This window comes from Aethalodelphis obliquidens, unplaced genomic scaffold, assembly GCF_003676395.1.
Source record: "Aethalodelphis obliquidens isolate GAN/ISIS:26980383/991018 unplaced genomic scaffold, ASM367639v1 scaffold28, whole genome shotgun sequence".
Classification (NCBI taxonomy): Eukaryota; Metazoa; Chordata; class Mammalia; order Artiodactyla; family Delphinidae; genus Aethalodelphis; species Aethalodelphis obliquidens.
In genome coordinates, this window is record NW_020837972.1 from 6,916,642 (window position 1) to 6,935,537 (window position 18,896).

Consider the following 18,896-nt stretch of genomic DNA (forward strand, 5'->3'; position numbering starts at 1 on the left):
AAAAAAAAAAAAAAAAAAAAAAAAAAAAAAAAAAAAAAAAAAAAAAAGCCACTATACAGATTTAAAAAAAAAAAAAATCAAAATATTTTCGGGCTTCCCTGGTGGTGCAGTGGTTGAGAGTCCACCTGCCAATGCAGGGGACATGGGTTCGTGGCCCGGTCTGGGAGGATCCCACATGCCGTGGAGTGGCTGGGCCCATGAGCCATGGCCGCTGAGCCTGCACGTCCAGAGCCTGTGCTCCGCAACGGGAGAGGGACAGCAGTGAGGCCCCCGTACCGAAAAAAAAAAGTATTTTCTGTGAAAGTGATGATAACCACAATGAACAGCAAAAGGATGAACATGAAGATGTAAAAGAGGACATCAAAATCATAAAATGTTGGGGAGGAGAGTAAGAAAATGTAGAGTCTTTTCCCCCTAGAATGTGTTTGAGCCTATATGACCACCAGTCTAAGGCAAATATATATAGGAAGGGCTTAACATACTTGAAAAACAGGGTGACCACAAATCAAAAACATACAATAGATTCACAAAAAATGAAAAGAACATAAGTATAATGCAAAAGAATATCATCAAGCCACAAAAGGAAAAACAAAAAGGACAAAGAATATAAAACAAAAGGAAAACAAGGTTTAAAATGGCAATAAATACATATCTATCAATAATTACCCTAAATGTCAATGGACTAAACGTTCCAGTCAAAATACACAGAGTGGCAGATTGGATTAAAAAAACAAGAGCCGGGGCTTCCCTGGTGGCGCAGCGGTTGAGAGTCCGCCTGCCAATGCAGGGGACACGGGTTTCTGCCCCGGTCCGGGAAGATCCCACATGCTGCGGAGCGGCTAGGCCCGTGAGCCATGGGCACTGAGCCTGCGCGTCCGGAGCCTGTGCTCCGCAGCGGGAGAGGCCACAACAGTGAGAGGCCCACGTACGGCAAAAAAAAAAAAAAAAAAAAAAGAACCTACAATACGCTGCCTACAAGAGATCCACTTCAGGGCAAAGGACACACACAGACTGAAAGTGAAGAGATGGAAAAAGATATTTCATGCAAACGGAAGTGACAAGAAAGTGTGGGTCGCAATACTAATATCAGAAAAAACAGGGCTTCCCTAGTGGCGCAGTAGTTGAGAGTCTGCCTGCTGATACAGGGGACATGGGTTCGTGCCCCGGTCTGGGAAGATCCCACATGCCGCGGAGAGGCTGGGCCCGTGAGCCATGGCCACTGAGCCTGCGCGTCCGGAGCCTGTGCTCCGCAACAGGAGAGGCCACAACAGTGAGAGGCCCGTGTACCACAAAACAAACAAACAACAACAACAAAAAACAGACTTTAAACCAAAGCCCATAAAGAAAGATAAAGAAGGACACTATATAATGATAAAAGGATCAATACAAGAAAAAGATTTTATACTCATCAACATATATACCCCTAATATAAGAGCACCCAAATACATAAAACAAATACTAACAGACATATAAAGGGAGAAAATTGACAGGAATACAATATTGGGTTGGCCAAAAAGTTCGTTCGGGTTTTTCTGTGCCACCCTCCAGGAAAACCTGAATGAACTTTTTGGCCAACCCAACAGTAGGAGACTTTACCATCCCACTCACATCAGTGGACAGATCTTCCACAGACTCAATAAGGCAACAGAAATACTAAATGATACAATAGAACAGTTAGACTTAATTGATATTTTCATGACATTACATCCCAAAAAACCAGAATACACATTCTTTTCAAGTGCACATGGAACATTCTCTAGGATTGACCCACATACTAGGGCACAAAACAAGCCTCAACAAATTTAGGAGTACAGAAATTATCTCAAGCATCTTTCCTGACACAACAGCATGAAACTAGAAATTAGCCACAGAAAAAGAAATGAGAAAAAAAAATTACATGGAGACTAAACAACATGCTACTAAAAAACCAATGGGTCAATGATGAAATCAAAGAGGAAATTAAAAAATACCTTGAGACAAGTGACAATGAAAACACAACCATACAAAATCTATGGGATGCAGCAAAAGCAGTTCTTATAGGGGACTTCATAGATACAGGCCTTCCTCAAAAAAACGAGAAAAATCTCAAATAAACAACCTAATCTACCACTTAAAAGAATTAGAAAAAGAAGAAAAAACAAAACCTAGTCACCAGAAGGAAGGAAATAATAAAGATCAGAGGGGAAATAGAGATTTAAAAAACAACATAAAAAAATTAATAAAACCAAGAGCTGGTTCTTTGAAGGATAAACAAGATTGATAAACCTCTGGCCAAGCTCACGAAGAAGAAAAGAGAGAGAACTCAAATAAACAAATTAGAAATGAAAAAGGAGACATAACAACTGATACCACAGGAATACAAAAAACCATAAGGGAATACTAAGAACAATTATATGCCAACAAATTCAACAACCTAGAAGAAATGGACAAGTTTCTAGAAACATACAGCCCACCAAAATTGAATCAAGAAGAAATAGATAATTTGAACAGACCAATCAATAGAACTGAAATAGAATCTATAATTTAAAAACTCCCTATAAACAACAGTCCAGAACCAGACAGTTTCACAGGCAAATTCTACCAAACATACAAACAAGAACTTATACCTATCCTTCTCAAACTCTTCCAAAAAATTGAAGAGGAGGGAACATTGCCAAGGACATTCTATGAAGCCACCGTCACTCTGATACCAAAACCAGACAAAGACACCACCAAAGAAGAAAATTACAGGCCAATATCTTTGATGGTACAGGTGCAAAAATTCTCAACAAAATATCAGCAAACCAAATCCAACAACACATAAAAAAGATCTTACATCACAACCGAGTGGGATTCATCCCAAATTCATAAGGATGGTTCAACATATGCAAATCAATGTGATACACCACATAAACAAAAGACAAAAACCACATGATCATCTCAATAGATGCAGAAAAGACATTTAACAAAAATGCAACATCCATTCATGATAAAAACTCTTACCAAAGTGGGTATAGAGGGGACATATCTCTAAATAGTAAAAACTATTTATGACAAACCCACAGCCAATATAATACTCAATGGTGAAAAGCTGAAAGCCTTCCCGCTAAAATCTAGAACAAGACAAGGATGCCCGCTGTAACCACTTCTATTCAACATAGTATTGGAAGTCCTAGCCACAGTAATCAGATAAGAAAAAAAAATAAAAGGTATCCAAATTGGAAGGGAAGAGGTAAAACTGTCATTATATTTAGATGATATAATACTATATACAGAAAAACCCTAAGGACTCCACACAAAAACTACTAGAACTGGTAAATGAATTCAGCAAGGTAGCAAGACACAAGATTAACATACAGAAATTGGTTGCATTTCTTCACACCAACAATGAAGTATCAGAAAGGGAATGTAAAAAAAATCAATACCTTTTAAAATCACAACCCCCCAAATAAAATACTTAGGAATAAACCTCACCAAGGAGGTGAAAGACTTATATGCTGAGAACTATAAAACATTAATAAAGGAAACTGAAGATGATTCAAAGAAATGAAAAGATATCCCATGCTCCTGGGCTGGAAGAATTAATATTGTTAAAATGGCCATATTACCTAAAGCAATCTACAGATTTAACATGATTCCCTATCAAATCACCCATGACATTTTTCACACAACTAGAGCAAATAGTCCTAAAATTCACATGGAACCATAAAAGACCCAGAATTGCCAAAGCAATCCTGAAAAAAAAGAACAAAGCAGGGGGCATAACCATCGCAGACTTCAGATAATACTACGAAGCTACACTGATCAAAACAGTGTGGTATTGGCATAGAAACAGACACATGGATCGATGGAACAGTATAGAGAGCCCAGAAATAAACCCACACACCTACAGTCAATTGATCTTGAACAAAGGAGGCAAGAATATACAATGGGAAAAAGTCCCTTCAGCAAGCGGTGTTGGGAAGATTGGACAGCCACATGTAAATCAATGAAGTTAGAAGACACCCTCTCACCACACAAAAAAATAAACTCAAAGTGGCTTAAAGACTTAAACATAAGATATGACACCATAAACCTCCTAGAAAAGATCATAGGCAAAACATTCTCTGACATAAACCATACCAATGTAGGTCAGTCTCCCAAGGCAACAGAAATAAAAACAAAAATAAACAAATGGGACGTAATCAAACTTACAAGCTTTTGCACAGTAAAGGAAACCATAAACAAAACGAAAAGACAACATACAGGATGGGAGAAAATATTTGCAAATAACGCGACCAACAAGAGCTTAATTTCCAAAATATACAAACAGCTCATACAACTCAACAACAAAAAAACAAACATACGAATCGCAAAATGGGCAGAAAACCTAAAGAGACATTTCTCCAAAGAATACCGAAGGCCAATAGGCATATGAAAAGATACTCAACATCACTAAATATTAGAGAAATGCAAATCAAAACTACAATGAACTACATGCTCACACCAGTCAGAATGGCCATCATTAAAAAGTCTACACAACATCGTTAATCAACTATACTCCAATATAAAATAAAAATTAAAAAGTTAAACACAAAAAAATTAAATAAAATACCTTCAAAAAAAAGAAAAAGGTCTACAAATAACAAATGCTGGAGAGGGTGTGGAGAAAAGGGAACCCTCCTACACTGTTGGTAGGAATGTAAGTTGGTGCAGCCACTGTGGAAAACAGCGTAGAGGTTTTCCTCAGAAAACTAAAAACAGAATTACCATATGATCCTGCAATCCCCAGGCATATACCCAGACAAAACTATAATTCAAAAAAAGATACATGCACCCCTATGTTCATAGCAGCACTATTCACAATAGCCATGACATGGAAACAACCTAAATGCCCATCAACAGATGAATGGATAAAGAAGATGTAGTACATATATACAATGGACTACTATTTAGCCATAAAAAGAAAGAAATAATGCCATTTGCAGGAACATGTATGCAACTAGAGATTATCATACTAAGTGAAGTAGGTCAGAAAGAGAAGGACAAATACCATATGATATCACTTATATGTGGAATCTAAATTATGACACAAATGAACCTATCTATGAAACAGAATCATAGACACAGAGAATAGAATGGGAGAGGGATGGATTGAGAGTTTGGGATTAGCAGATGCAAACTGGTATATATAGGATGGATAAACAACAAGGTCCTACTGTATAGCACAGGGAACTATATTTAATATCCTGTGATAAACCATAATGGAAAAGAATGTGAATATGTATAACTGAGTTACTCTGCTGTACAGCAATTAACACAACATTATAAATCAACTATACTTCAATAAAAAGAAAAAAATAAAAGGGAGGAAAACAAAAGACAAAAACAACCCAGTCACATAGCCTAAGGAGGAGGGTAGGCAAGCAGAAACCTAAAGGGAGTGAATATCAATGAACAGATCTCTAACCACACTCTGCAGCATGATGCAGCTTTGCAAAACATCACAGAGACAGAGCCAAGGGAGAGGTCAGGTCCACTGGTTTGCAGAGGATGACATAAAAATGGGTCCAGAGTCCAGATCGGTCAGGGAGTCACATGCTGGGAAGAAGCCACCCAGATTCACAAGGAGTGCTGAGAGGGCCCCGTGAGGGTGGAGGGCTGCCCAAGTCGGTGGGTAAGAGGAGGACAGATGACAAGGAAGTAGGGGCTCACGACTAGAAGGCCAAGGTCAAGACCTTGAAGGTAGCACTGCTCCTGATGAGTGAGATGGATGGGGCCAGTGTGGTGGGAAACAGCGTCGAGAGGAAGACGGCAAGGAGCTGGCATAGGTGGGGTCAGATCGTTGATGACAGAGGAGAAAATGCAGGCAGCGGGGTACACACGGGTACAAGGACCTGTCTGAATCAACCTTTACAGAAAAGGAACCCATGAGCAGTATGACGGTCTATACTTACTGGGTGTCAGAAAGGAAACGCCATTCTGTTCTTCCAAGCCTACATTTGGATCTTTCCAGGGCCCAAAAGAGAATGAATATTTGAACAACGAGCAGTCAAGAGTCAAGGAAAGCATTTTTAGAGCCTTTCCCTCTTGAAGTGTATTTTGCTCAAGGAGAAAGGGAAGTTTTTCAAATACAGATTTCAGACTAGCCACTCAGAACCGTCCTCTGGAGGCCCTTACCTTGGTCTGTTTCTTCTCGGTGGCGTAGACGATAGAGGTACAGCAGACTTCAGCGATCTTGCGGCCCTGGCCGTAGAAGGACCAGCAGCAGATTTCGTCCCCAATGACATCCTTTATGAACAGGACCCTTCCATTAAAGCGCAGCGATAGCTTATCAAACAGTTCGATGTTCTTCAACATATTGTCGTCAGAATTGCTGCAAAAGAACATTTGATAAAGTGATTGATTACAAGCTGGTGTTAACAGCCACCACTAGTGGGGGAGTGTTTCCACACACCGGGCCCATTATCTCCAACATCCCTTTTCAACCTCACAGTAAGCCCGTGAAGAAGGCACTACAGTCCCCAAAGCTCAAAGGAAAGCAAGGGTCAGAGAAATTAGGGAACTGGCTGAGGCCAAAAACTAATAAATGGCAGAGCTGAGCCTCAAAAAGACAGCTCTGGCCTCTAAGTCTGCGCTCCTCACCAGCGAGCTAGGGCGGACGCCCTGCTGTGCAACAGCCAGGAATGAAATGCTGAAACCACGGGGTCTGCAGGCAGAGGCACCAGGTTGGGGACATGGGGGAGAGCCCCACAGAGCCACATGAGAGGCTGAGTGACCTGCCCGAGGGAGACTTTTTATCCTGGGCCCATTTATGGGTCTTAAATAACTTCATCTAATACCCCTACAACCCATAAGTTCCTGATTTAGAGCCACGTGTTCCCAAGAGCCAAAAGGCATTCTAGAAACCTGTAGATATTGCTAGTGGGAACATAAAATGGCATAGTCACTTTGGAAAACAGTTCGGCAGGTCCTCAAGTGATTAAACGTAGAGTTACCATATGACCCAGCAATTGCACTCCTAGGTATCCACCCAAGAGAAATGAAAACATGTATGTGTACATGCATGTCCACAGCAGCATTATTCCTAACGGCCAGAAGGTGGCAACAACCCTAATTGTCCATCAACTGATGAATGGACAAGCAAAATGTAGTCTGTCTGAACAATGGAGTATTTTTCAGCCATAAAATGAATGAAGTACTGATGCGTGCTACAACGTGGATGAACTTTGAAAACGTTATGCTAAGTGAAAGAAGCCAGACACAAAAAGCAACATATTATAAGATTGTACATATATGAAATGTCCGGTGTAGGCAAATCCATAGAAACAGAAAGCAAAGTAGTGGTTGCCTAGGGCTGGGGGAGATAAGAGGGTGGGGGCCATGGGGAGTGACTGCTAACAGGTATAGGTTTCCTTCTGAGGTGATGAAAGTGGTCTACAATTAGGTAAGTGGTGATGGTAGCACAACTCTGAATATACTAAAAAACACTGAATTGTGTATTTTTAAACGGTGAATTTTATGGTATGTGTGAATTTGATTTCGTATCTATCGATCCATCTGGGCATTCTAGAGGTGCAAAAAGGCCACCCTCATCTGAAGGGAACGAGGGGAGTGGGCCTGGCTGGTTTGAGTGCAGATGTCTTTTCTGGCCAACACCTTACCTGGTATACGAGTATTTGTTGTTACTTCTGTTGTAGAGCAACTTCACGGCTGGCTGTGGGTTGTTTTAAAAAAAGGAAGAAGAGAGTCACTTGGAGTGCAGGTGCAAAGGACCACCGGCTTCCCACAGCACTGGAGCCCTGCCATCCGCCTGAAGAGGCAGATAAGCATAGCCTGCTGGCTGGGGTGGGGCTGGAGAGGGAGACTGCGTGAGCCAGCACCAGGAGAAACAAAAGATGAGCTATACTCTCCCATTCCTGACCCCTTCTCAGGCCTTGCCCAGGCAATTTCGCACATTTTTATTCCAAAACTTACTCAGAATAACCTCCACCACTTTTGGTAGCAAAAGAAATGCCACAAGGTTGCCTCCACCATACCTTATTTGAAGTCGCTATAAGTTTCTGTTCTTCCTTGGATGAGGTGATGACAGGAACTTTGCAGAAAGGCTCATAAGTATCTTTGTTCTGCTGGAACAAAACATGCTTTCAGCCTGGGAGGCCTGCCCAGCATTGAACTGTTTAAGCTGGCCTGCCGGGCAAAGACGGACTCTGGCGAGGGGAGATGGGGCAGCCGTGGCTGGGAAGAGAGGAGGATTCTCAGCACCAGTGAAGTAGGATGGGGGACGACCAGGAGTGGAGTTCTCCAATGAACCCGCTCTTCGGCCAGGACTGTTGTATGCCAGGGTGCTTGGCATATAAATACTAACAACAATGACACATTTCACAGCCCAGGAAGCCACTCAAAAATAAACCCTAAATATGGCAGATGAAATATGATTGCATCAAAGCTCCTAAAACCCCACTGCAATGACTGCAGAGGAATTATAAGCCCATAAGGAGAGAAAGAATGGGAAAAGTGAGGTCAGCAGACAAAAGATGTCAAAAATTCAAGTCTGGAAAGCAGGTCTCAAGTGAGTGATAACCAAGGAGCAGAACGCTGAAACCTAAGTTGGCAGATGGGAAAGAATCCACAGCTTTGAAGGCTGGTGGACTCAGGGCAAGAGCAGAGGGTTGCCTGCTAGTCGACAGAAGCACTGGTGAGACCTCCAGATGGATCCCCTACCCCAGACGGGCAGGAGAAAAGTCCACTTTCCTGGAGCAGTTTGTACAGGAGAAGACAGGGCTGAGCTGCTATTCCAAAAACGGGAGATTAAGTGAACCATCTACACACTAAATGGTGAGCCCTACCCCCACCCCAGCCCCTTCTCCTACTCAGATCTCAGAAGGCAGCCAGTTGGGCTTATACCCACCAGGCAAGAGAGTGGAGGATTCCTCTACAGGGAACCACCTGTCCAAAAAAAAAAAAAAAGGCTTACAGATTCTGACATTGAGAGTTCCCACTGAAAAAGCCAGCCTTATCATCTGCCACTGAAGCCCACTGGACAACAATACATACAGTGTTTCAGAGCCTTTACTCTTGAATTTCAACAGACCAAGGACCATCAGATTATACCCGGAAAGCCTCCCAAATATGAGACTGAAACCAAAACAAAGAGAAAAAGTAAGAGAAGGAGTCACACAATGAAGGCAGCAGAAAGAAAACTTCAAATAGTATCATCAGACAGATGAGAGCAGATACCGCATCCCATGAAACAAGATCAGCGTGCTATATAAAAAAGAGCACTCGGAGAACTAGAAAAGGCTCTCGGGAGTCAGAAATACGATAGCAGAAATGAAAAATTCAATAGAAGCGTTGAAAAGATAAAACTGAAAAAACGCTCTGAGAAAATAGAAGGATAAGGGCGAGAGAAATTAGGAGGTCAGTCCTGGAGGTTTAATCTCAGACTAACAGAAACCACAAAAAGGAACCCAGAGGGCATGTCTCTAAGACAAAGATGAAACAGATTCCCTGATGTGTCTGAACATACCAGAAGGAGACTGAAGTTTCTGAGAATTTAGGGCTGAATTAGGGATGTGAGCTTAGAAAACCAAGCAAACAAAAGACAATGAAGCGATCACTAATTCTGGCAAACTGAAAAGTTACACGAGAAAGGAAATAATCACTGTATACTCTGTGGCTCACCTGTTAACAATATTTACACAACTCAATGTAAACTCTGAGTACGGATTTAATCAAAACTGTGATAAACTATACTGGGAGAAGGAATACGTGCAGGCAAGTTTGGTAGTGGCTGGGGTGGTACATGAGCTAAATTTTAATCTTCTACAGAAACGCCAGTAGATAATGTGGTAAACTGGAAAATCAATAAATAATATAAGAAATAGGTGAGTAAAGAACTGCTGCAAGAATTAAAAGGCTGCTGCAGGGGTGGGAGTGGGTGGAAGGCGTATGCTAGTGTTTTTGACATCAACCTAGCTTACAATACTAACTTGCCTTGGTAAACGCTTTACATGCATTACTTTAATAAACATACCAATGAAATAAAAAATAACAAAGTAAAAGCTACAACATTCAGTTAGATTTACAGAGAGTTCACAGACTGGCAGTAGCGGCAGGGGTGGTGCAAATAACAGCTCCTCAGGCAAATACCAGTTCCTCAGGCAGACTGGCATCGTGGGTACTGTCCCAGTGGAGAGCCACCCAAGAGCCTCACGTTTACAGATCCAATTCCTAGGACAACGCAAAGGGGTTCTTCTGATTCTCTGCCATGTCTTAACTTGCCTTGAAATAAATGGCTGCTGGCTACATCTAGAAGCGTTCTGGTTTTGTAGGGATTTTACTGTCCCTAGACTTGACCCCAGCAGTCCTTCCCCAGTCCAGCTGAGGAGTGAGGGGTGTCTGTCTGTAGAGATTACGCTGGGCTCTCAACAATGACTTGTGGGATGAGAATAAGTCTCCCAACGAGTCCAGAGAAGGATCAGGTTTTACACCCCATGGCTCGGTACTGAAGGGTTACAACGCACACAGGGAGAGGACCCAACACCATGGGGGCTGAAATAAGCCAGAGAGCAGTCAGGTGGCCTCAGCATCACAGGGAAGCCTCTCGGAGGTCACGCAGGCCAGAGGGGAGCAGCTCCGGGGTCAACTCATTAACTCTCACAACAGCTCAATGAGGGAGGGGGACAGTGAGAAAGGCAGATGAGTCTGGGGCTCTCCCCGCCCACACGGGGAGAAAAGGTGATACCTACTTGCAGGGCTGCCTGGCACTCTTCCACCAGGCCCTGGACCAGGTAGTACTTGGCTTCTGCCAGCAGCTCCTCGATCTCCCGGCGGCTCTCAGGCAAGGGGACCGCCCCGTCACGAAGGTAGTTGAGTATGGTACCAAAGTGCTTCCCACACCGGTCAATGAGGATCCAGCCTGTGGTGGGAGGAGGCGGGAGGAGAGCTGGGGTGTCTCTTGGCTCCCACCACCTCCGGGGAGAGCAGGACCACAGAGAGGGTTGCGGCCCCACCTGCCCAGCTACCAGCAAAGGGCTGACCAGGCCCCGCTGGCTGCAGAGGAGCACACCCCAGACTCACTGGTTTGGGCTCCTTTATTTTATTTATTTATTTTTAACTTTTTGGCCACAGCAAAGGAAGGATTGAACCGGTGCCCCCTGCGAAGGAAGCACAGAGTCTTAACCACTGGACTGCCAGGGAAGTCCACGGCCCCTGGGGCCTAAAAGCATGTTCCTCAAGTACCTCAAAAATCCCTATGTTAAGAATATCGCAAGAGGGCCTACCCCACACCTGGATAAAATGGGTCCAAATGAGCACATCCCATTGACAGGGGAAAGGCTTCTGGTGTGACAATATCTATTCCCTTTTACAACAAAGCTTTTTTTTTCGGACTCCCAAATAACAGAGCCATTTCTAAGGAAGCAGACGGCTCACGCTGCAGGGAGTCAGTGACATCTGACTCCCAAGGGTGACCCCCAGGCACTCACCAGCACCACTACAGAAAATTCCATCCGTAACCCCCCAAACAAGTGTTTAGTGGCTAATGACAGCGATCAGAGATAAAATGGTGACCAGCCAGACCCTGCCCTCAAGCAGTTCAGTCTAACTTGGGGAGATGGCGCTGGCATTCATGAGATATGGAAACACATTCCAGCTGCTGACCGGAACCAGGCACAGTGCGAAATGGTGCCTTGTGGGTGGGGACAAGGCGAGTCCTGCCGCTTCTCAGTGTCTTCTCCAGTCTCCAGTCCTGGCCCTGGTCTGCAGGGCCGCTATGCGGCTTCGCTTCTCGAAATTCCTCCGCTGAAATGCAAATGCTACTGGGAAGAGGAAAGAGGACTGGAGCCTGGGAAGGGGAGGAGGAGGTACCAGAAGGGGAAGCAGGGTTGAGGTGAAGACCAAGTACATCTCAAGAGAAAACGTGAAGCCAGACAGACGGAGAAGTCCCGGCCTTCCCGATAAGCAGGGTCACCCCGGGAAGGGGGCCCCAAGTCTCCTGCTGCGCACTGCAGGTGAGGAAATGCCAGCGCCCAGGGAAGCTAGGAGGTTCACACAGGAATCACTCATTCTCTGCCCCTGCTTTCCCTCAGCTTGGGAAAAGAGCCAGGTTTCCACTCTAAGACCACTATGTCTTCCCAAATCCTCCTCAGATCCCAGGCCCTGGATCAGCAGCAGAGGCCAATGGAGGCCAAGGGCAGCCAAGGAACCTTTTCACGTCCGGTCACAAGTCGGCCCGCCTCCCCCGAGTCCAGCCCCGCCAAGTGTGCTCAGGTGTTCTAGTGCACTAGTTAGTGTTCTTTGCCGCCATCACCAGGAGAGTTGACAAGGAGGCCATTTCCACGTTCCGCTTTGCAACTACTCCTCAGTCCACGGTTCCTGGGCCTTTGGTTAAAGGTCCCGTCTCGTCCCTCCAGAGCCTTCTGCGCGGCACTTCCACGCTGCTATGGCTTCCTGAGTACAGCAAGAAGTTAATCCCCAATCTCGGCAAACACAAAGCAAATGTGTGGCCTGGAGTCAGACCCTGGATCCGAGGAAGGACAACGAGGCCTTCACAGGTGTGGTAAATCCTGTCACCTTGACAGTGCCCGCTGGACATTATGTTCCCGCTCCTTTCTCCAGCTGAGACAACAAAGTGCGGACTCAGTATCTGTTCTGCAGCTCAGATGCCTACAGGGGCCTTGAGCACACAGGATAACCAGGTGCAGGTGGGCAGGGCGGACCACAGCCCAGGCCCTGCCTCTCCCCGCCCCCGCCCCCCAAGGGGGTTCTTCCCACTCCAGCCAAAACTGGCCAGGCAGGAATGAGGCCCAGGGCTGACAGAGCCCCTGATGTTCCAGGAGAAGCCAAAAATGCAGATTTCCCTGTGAAATCTCCAGACTTCTAAAGAACAGTAAACTGATTTTTTTTTAAAACCTGTCATTAACCCACGACAGGGCAGCCACAACAGGGCCTGCTGGCCAGCAGCCTGTGACCCTTGTTGTTACCGTGGATCAAGTGGTCTCCCTCCAGCAAGCCGACAAGGTATGGAAAGACCGTATTATCTCCCCAATAGTTCCTGGTGATGGAGGCTCATTCCCCTGCATTCTCCTCAGATGAAAACAGAGGCTCAGGGAGGTCCAGGGACACTCCCAAAAGCTGGGGAGGCAGACCTAAACCACAAAGAACAAGCAAGGAACTCGTAGGAAAACTCTTTTCATCATACGAAATTGAGAAGACACGTAGAACCTCAGTCTTTGGGAGAAAGGGCAACAAATTCCACCCAGCCGCTCTGGGAAGAAAATGTCCTCGTCTGCCTTTGATGCGTGGACAACGCAGCCACTCAGAAAGAACGAGGGCCCCTGAAATCAATTACCCAAGTGACAGTCCAGAGTTTCCATAAACGAACAGGCGGACCGTGACACTGGGCTCTGGCTCAAGAATGCTGTCAGGAAATGCTTGTGGTGAAGGAATCATACTTTGGACAAATAAGGGCAAAAAAAAAGAGCAGAGCCAGACGCACTCTCCATGAGGTTTCAATTAACATTTTGACTTCAAAATATTTTAGTTGCTTTCAAAGCAGGAATCGATCCCTTTGAAACAGTCAGCTCCAGTCCCCAGCATATAGACAAGCTAAGGGAAGCCAAGCCAGGTCAGGGCGACCTGGGCTCCCTGGCCCCATTGGCAGGGCTGGAAAGAAGAGTGAGGGGTGTAGACCCGGAGGCTCTGGGACGGGTTGAGTGAGACAGCACAGGCCTGTACTGGAAACCCAGCTCTGCACCTACTTGCTGGATGACGTTGGTGTCTCACTTAACTTCTCTGTCCTACGGTTTCCTGTTCTAAAAATGGTTCCTCCGTGGGCTGGCATAAAGGTAAGATGAGAGAATGTACAGGAAGCACAGAGCACAATGCCGGGTCTGCCAGCAGCCATCAAATAGGTCTCTGATGGTGAGCCCTTTACATATGGCATCATCACTGGAGAACAGACGGGAGTGGCAGCGGCATCCAGAGGCAGAATGTTCCAGCCCCCAGGAAGGGGGTCTGCGTGGTTTTTGGGGTGCCTGGGAGGAGGCTTGGCTCAGAGACGGGGGGCTGGACCGCCGGGCTTGCCCCCTCCCAGCCCCGCCAGCAGACCAGGTACATCCTCTCTCCTTCCCTCCCCCACCTCCTCCAGGAAGCTTTCACTGACCTCTCCTTCTCCATACTAAGGTATTTAGATTTTTATGGTCCCCAAACTTGCCTGTTCGTAAGTTGCCTAAGGTACTTGGGTCCTTGTTACAAATTCAGACTCTTGGAAGTAGCCTCATTCCTAAATCAGAATCTCTAGGGCAGGGTTTCTCTGCCTCAGCACTAGTGACACTTTAGACCGGGTGATTCTTTGTTATGGAGAGACTCTCCATAGGGTGTGTAGCAGCATCCCTGGCCTCCACCCAATAGCATTCCCACACCCAAAACGTGACACCCAGAAATGTCGCTGGATGTTGCCAAGTGTCCCTGAGGGTCAAAAATCATCTCTGGTTGAGCACCACTGACTGAAATAGATCAAAGATCTAAATGTAAAAAATAATGTAAAAACTTCGAGGTATCAAAGTCAACAAATCAGACTGGGAGAAGACATTTACAACATAAGACCACAAAGAAATATGATCCGGAATATATACTTCTACAAAGAAAGAAAAAAGGAAAATGGGAAAACGTGTAAAGATACTGTCCGGCAGCTAAATGATGAAACACAATGGCCAATAAACATGTCACTCAATGCACTGGAAATGCTAAATAAAAAACACAGTACCGTATCACAAGCACCGGACTGGCGGTAAGCAAACGACGACAGGCGCCCGGTGCTGGCAAAAATTCAGACCCCCGTGGGGAGGATAACTGACACAACCGCTAACACCTCATCAAGTCGAGGATATGATCCCCAATTCCCCTCCTGGGAATCAACTCCAGGACAGAGCTCCCAATGGTGGGTAGGACCTTAATGCTGTGGGCCCTGGGCCGGGGGGGTGGGGGGGTGGGGTGGGGCTGGCTGGGGCCTGGGGACTCCAGAGCTTTTTCATTCACCAAAGTAAAAATATTATTTTCTGGGTGTGCCATGATGCGGCAAGGGTTGGGAAGCAGAGCCCACACATGCACTGGGAGAGTGTTGGAGAATGATAATATTCCTAACAGTGAACGCTGGAAACAGCCTAAATAACCATCACAGAACATGGATCCTTAAACTGCATGGAACACTCTACTTCAGGGAAATGTGTGAACTAGAGCTGTTTTCTCATGGATCAATGTCACAGGCATAACGCTCACTAAAGCAAAAGCTAAAAGGCTACGTACAAGCTATAACATGTAACACCGTTTATATGATGTTTAAAAATGCACCAACTATACGGTGGTTACGGACATAAACAGCTGTAGTAACAGTAATTCACGCAAAGCCCCACACCAGTGGTTCTCAGCCCTGGCCGCGCATTAGAATCCCACCTCGAGCTCTTAAAGTCCTAATGCCCACCACACCCTGTCCAGTTACATCTGGCTGAGGAGCGGGGGCGGGGGTGGGGTGGGTGGACGACAGGCATCAAGGTTTAGCTCTGAGGGTGACTCTGTGCAGCAAAGACTGAAATCCACCCCAGTGACCCCACAGTCAAGCTACTTAGAGGTCATGGCTAGAAGGGAGAGAGGCAGAGAGGGTAAAGAGAAGCCCCATGGGTCCAGGTAATGTTTTAGTCCTTGTCTGAGTCGGGGCACAGGGGAGTTTGTTACATTATGCGGTTTAAACGCTTTCAACTTATTTCAGAATTTTGCATAAGGCAGGAGGCCTGCGGGTACTGCAGTTTTCCTGCTTATTCCACTGCCCCACTGGTTTTCTAGGGAACGCCTACTGATAATTAGATTAATGACTCTCTTCTCTGATCTAGTTTATAGACTTCCTTACTCCAAAAACATTAGCCAGAGACCAGACACCATTTAAGGCGGGAAAGTACTACAAGCAACAGGGATGAGGCAGGCAACTACAGGTGAGGGCCGGACAAAAGTCGTGTTACGAAAGGGCCACATAAATCCACCCGCCAATGATGACAATGACAAGGGCTCCGGGAGAAATTCTAGCACTGCAGGAACTGAACCTTTCTGGGGAGGAGTCTGGGAAAGGCCTAATCACTGCCACCGTGTCCTCTCAGAAGAGCGACCCCTGTAGGGGGAACGTGAGACCGCAACACCCTCATCCCACAAGGCCAAGGCAGGCCACTTCTCCACAGCGTGCTGAGACCCTTCCCCACAGCCCCGGCCCCTCTACACCCCAGCCCAGGCAGGACTAAAGCAATAACAGACAGCCCCCATTTACTGAGTCTCCCAAAGTGCCGGGCCCTCTGTCAAGGGCTTTCTAACGTCCTCATGTAATCCCCATGACAACCCCGAAAAGCATTATCATTTGCAACTTTTAAATGAGGAAAGAGGCTCAGAGAAAAAGTCACTCGACTAGTGTCACATCACCAGTGAACAGCAAATGAGCCTGTGTGAGCACAATGCCAAATACGTGGAAACTGCCCCACAGCGGTTAGCCGGGACAGCTACCACGGGACAGAGCAGGGCTCAAATCCAGGCCCGCCCCCAACACCCACGCTCCTCTCTGTTGAGGAATTACGTGCACACGGTATACAACTCAGGCAGGCAGAAGGGCGTGTAGTGCAAGAGAGTCTGCCACCCACCCAGGACCCCAGGTCCCCTCCCCAGAAGCAACCAGCTTCTCAGGTATCCTGTACAGATTTCTAGCAACACAATGCATATACTGTTCGGTATCTTCAGAGCCCTTGTTCTTTAACCAGCATGCCGTCCTGCTGGCTTCACTCGCCTGGGTGAGCCACACTTGGCATTTGGGCCTGTCTGTGGCAAATTTCACTGCCACCGACAAGCTTCCTGCCTGAAGGCCAGGGTGAAGCTGTGAGATGCAGAAAGTCTACCGCGCTTTGTAGATCCAAGGGTGTGCTTAGGCCATGGGTCAGGCTGGGCAGTGTACTCCGCAGGGGCCAAGAGGATTGCTCTGCCAGCACAGCGCTGGCTGGAAGACCAGACACTCAGCCTGACACCCCAGGCCCAAAAGGGCTTCATCTCTAAGCTGGTGGTTGCACCATAAGGCTGCCACACTCAGACGACCAGGCCTAGGGCTGGGCCCACATCAAACCACGCACAACAGACAGTAAGAGCCAGCAAGTCCTGGGTTCAGTAGCTTCATCATTTCCAGCCCCATAGCTTTTGAAAAAGCATTTCACCTCTCTGAGATGTGGATTTCTCACTTAGCAACTGGTAACAGCAGCCACCCCTTAAAGGGTTAAGGTGAGGCTTAAATGAAACCAAACCCATAAAAGGCCATACTGTGAGCTTTTCATGATGACTTGAAGGGGGCTGGAGTTCTGTGAAGTGGAAACAGCCGAGGTTTGGAGTGTCAAAGGCAGCACTGCTTCCCTGGAGATGCTGGGTTTTCCACGAAGCACCGAGGAAGGACATCCCCTGGCAGCTGTTTAGAAGCCTGCACAGGCCCACTGGTCCCACTCTCGTGCGTCTCCCAGTTGGGGGATGGGAAAGCTTGCGGACTCTGTCTCCTTTGTGACACAGCATCAAGCCACCAAGGTGAGGGCTCTCAAGGAGACACGGCTTCCACGTTGCCTTGGAAGCGAGCCAGCCGCTTTTCCTGAGCCCCGCCAGAGACTGGGCAGGGCGGAAGAAAGGCCACAACAATCCTGGGGTCTCAGATAAGGTCCACTTCCTTCAGCAGCTGGGGTGCTATTGTCTTGATTTCCACAAATACTCCCGGGCCATGCTGGCTGCGGCCCAGCAGAGGGGATCCTCCTACTCATAAAAACCCTGGCGTTTTCTGGGTGGGGCACTGAGGCAGCTCTGGGGCTCTGACCTCATTCACCTGCTGCTGGGCCAGAAACCCAAGTTTGTGGGGAGCCCAAGGAAGTGGGACTGAAGGTCCCCCAGCAGCCTGGCTTCTCCAGGACACAGAGGGAGACGCCCCCACTAGCCGACAGTCCAGGGTGTGGCCCTCTTAGGATAGGAGAACACGCTGTGCACACCAGGCCCAGAGCCCCCAATCCCACCCCTGTGTCAAAACTCGCCACTCTTCCAGGAACTACCATCTCGAGAAAGGCAGGGGCGTCAGCACAGAGGCCAGCCTCGGAAACAGGTAAGGTAGGGTCAAGCCAAGCCGTGGTCTGGCCTGGTCTCAAGCAAGCTCAGGCCAAGGAATGAAGGATGGGGCCATCTTTAAGCCTCATGTGACCTGCCCCATAAACCCAGCCAAAGAAGGATGCTCCCTCTTGCAGGGGTCTGAGTGTTCCAGGTGGGTGGAAGTAGTTATGGGAAGTAGGACCATTTTAAACAATTCTTTGCCCTTCATTAACATGACTTTCCACAAAAAGAAAAAAAAACCACACACTGGGGACTTCCCTGGTGGTCCAGTGGGTAAGACTCCACGCTCCCAGTGCAGGGGGCCCGGGTTCGATCCCTGGTCAGGGAACTAGATCCTGCATGCATGCTGCAACTAAGAAGCTCGCATGCCGCAACTAAGAAGTCCGCATGCCACAACTAAGTTCCCATGCCGCAACTAAAAACAAGCAAAAACAAAAAACCCACGCATTGAATATACATATATTGAATGCTTACTATGGGCCAGCAGTCCCCCCGGGGTGCGTGTCATTGTGCCCATTTGCCAGATGGAGAAATGAGACGACGACAGGCTAAACAACTTGATTAGGGTCACCAGACAAGAAAATGGGGAGCTGAGACTCCAAAATCCAGGTTTGTGAGTCTTTTATCAGGACCCCATCCTAGGAGGACAACGGTCCAGAGAAAACGCTCCCACCTCTGTCACACTCGAGTTTCACTCTGACATCACAGAATCATGACCGAGAGAATGGGAAGAGAGCCAACCAGGGCAGCCAGTCCAGCGTCCACTGTACAGAGCT

At 46.8% G+C, this 18,896-nt stretch overlaps 1 protein-coding gene across 9 annotated transcripts in view; it reads right to left on the reverse strand.

The window, feature by feature from the left end:
* The window catches only part of KCTD10 (potassium channel tetramerization domain containing 10), a 43,468-nt gene that overhangs the window by 16,888 nt on the left and 7,684 nt on the right, over positions 1–18,896 (reverse strand). For 7 of the 9 annotated variants that reach the window (XR_003436672.1, XR_003436674.1, XR_003436676.1 and 4 more), the window contains exons 3-6: positions 10,710–10,879; positions 7,998–8,087; positions 7,623–7,675; positions 6,139–6,334 (exon numbers count right to left, since the gene is read on the reverse strand). Coding sequence is in view for 1 of the 9 variants with exons in the window: in XM_027124496.1 (XP_026980297.1) it covers positions 6,139–6,334; positions 7,623–7,675; positions 7,998–8,087; positions 10,710–10,879 (509 nt within the window). In the remaining 8 variants the exon portion in view is untranslated. The remainder of the gene's footprint in view (positions 1–6,138; positions 6,335–7,622; positions 7,676–7,997; positions 8,088–10,709; positions 10,880–18,896) is intronic. The other 2 variants (XR_003436679.1, XR_003436677.1) reach the window with 1 other exon arrangement.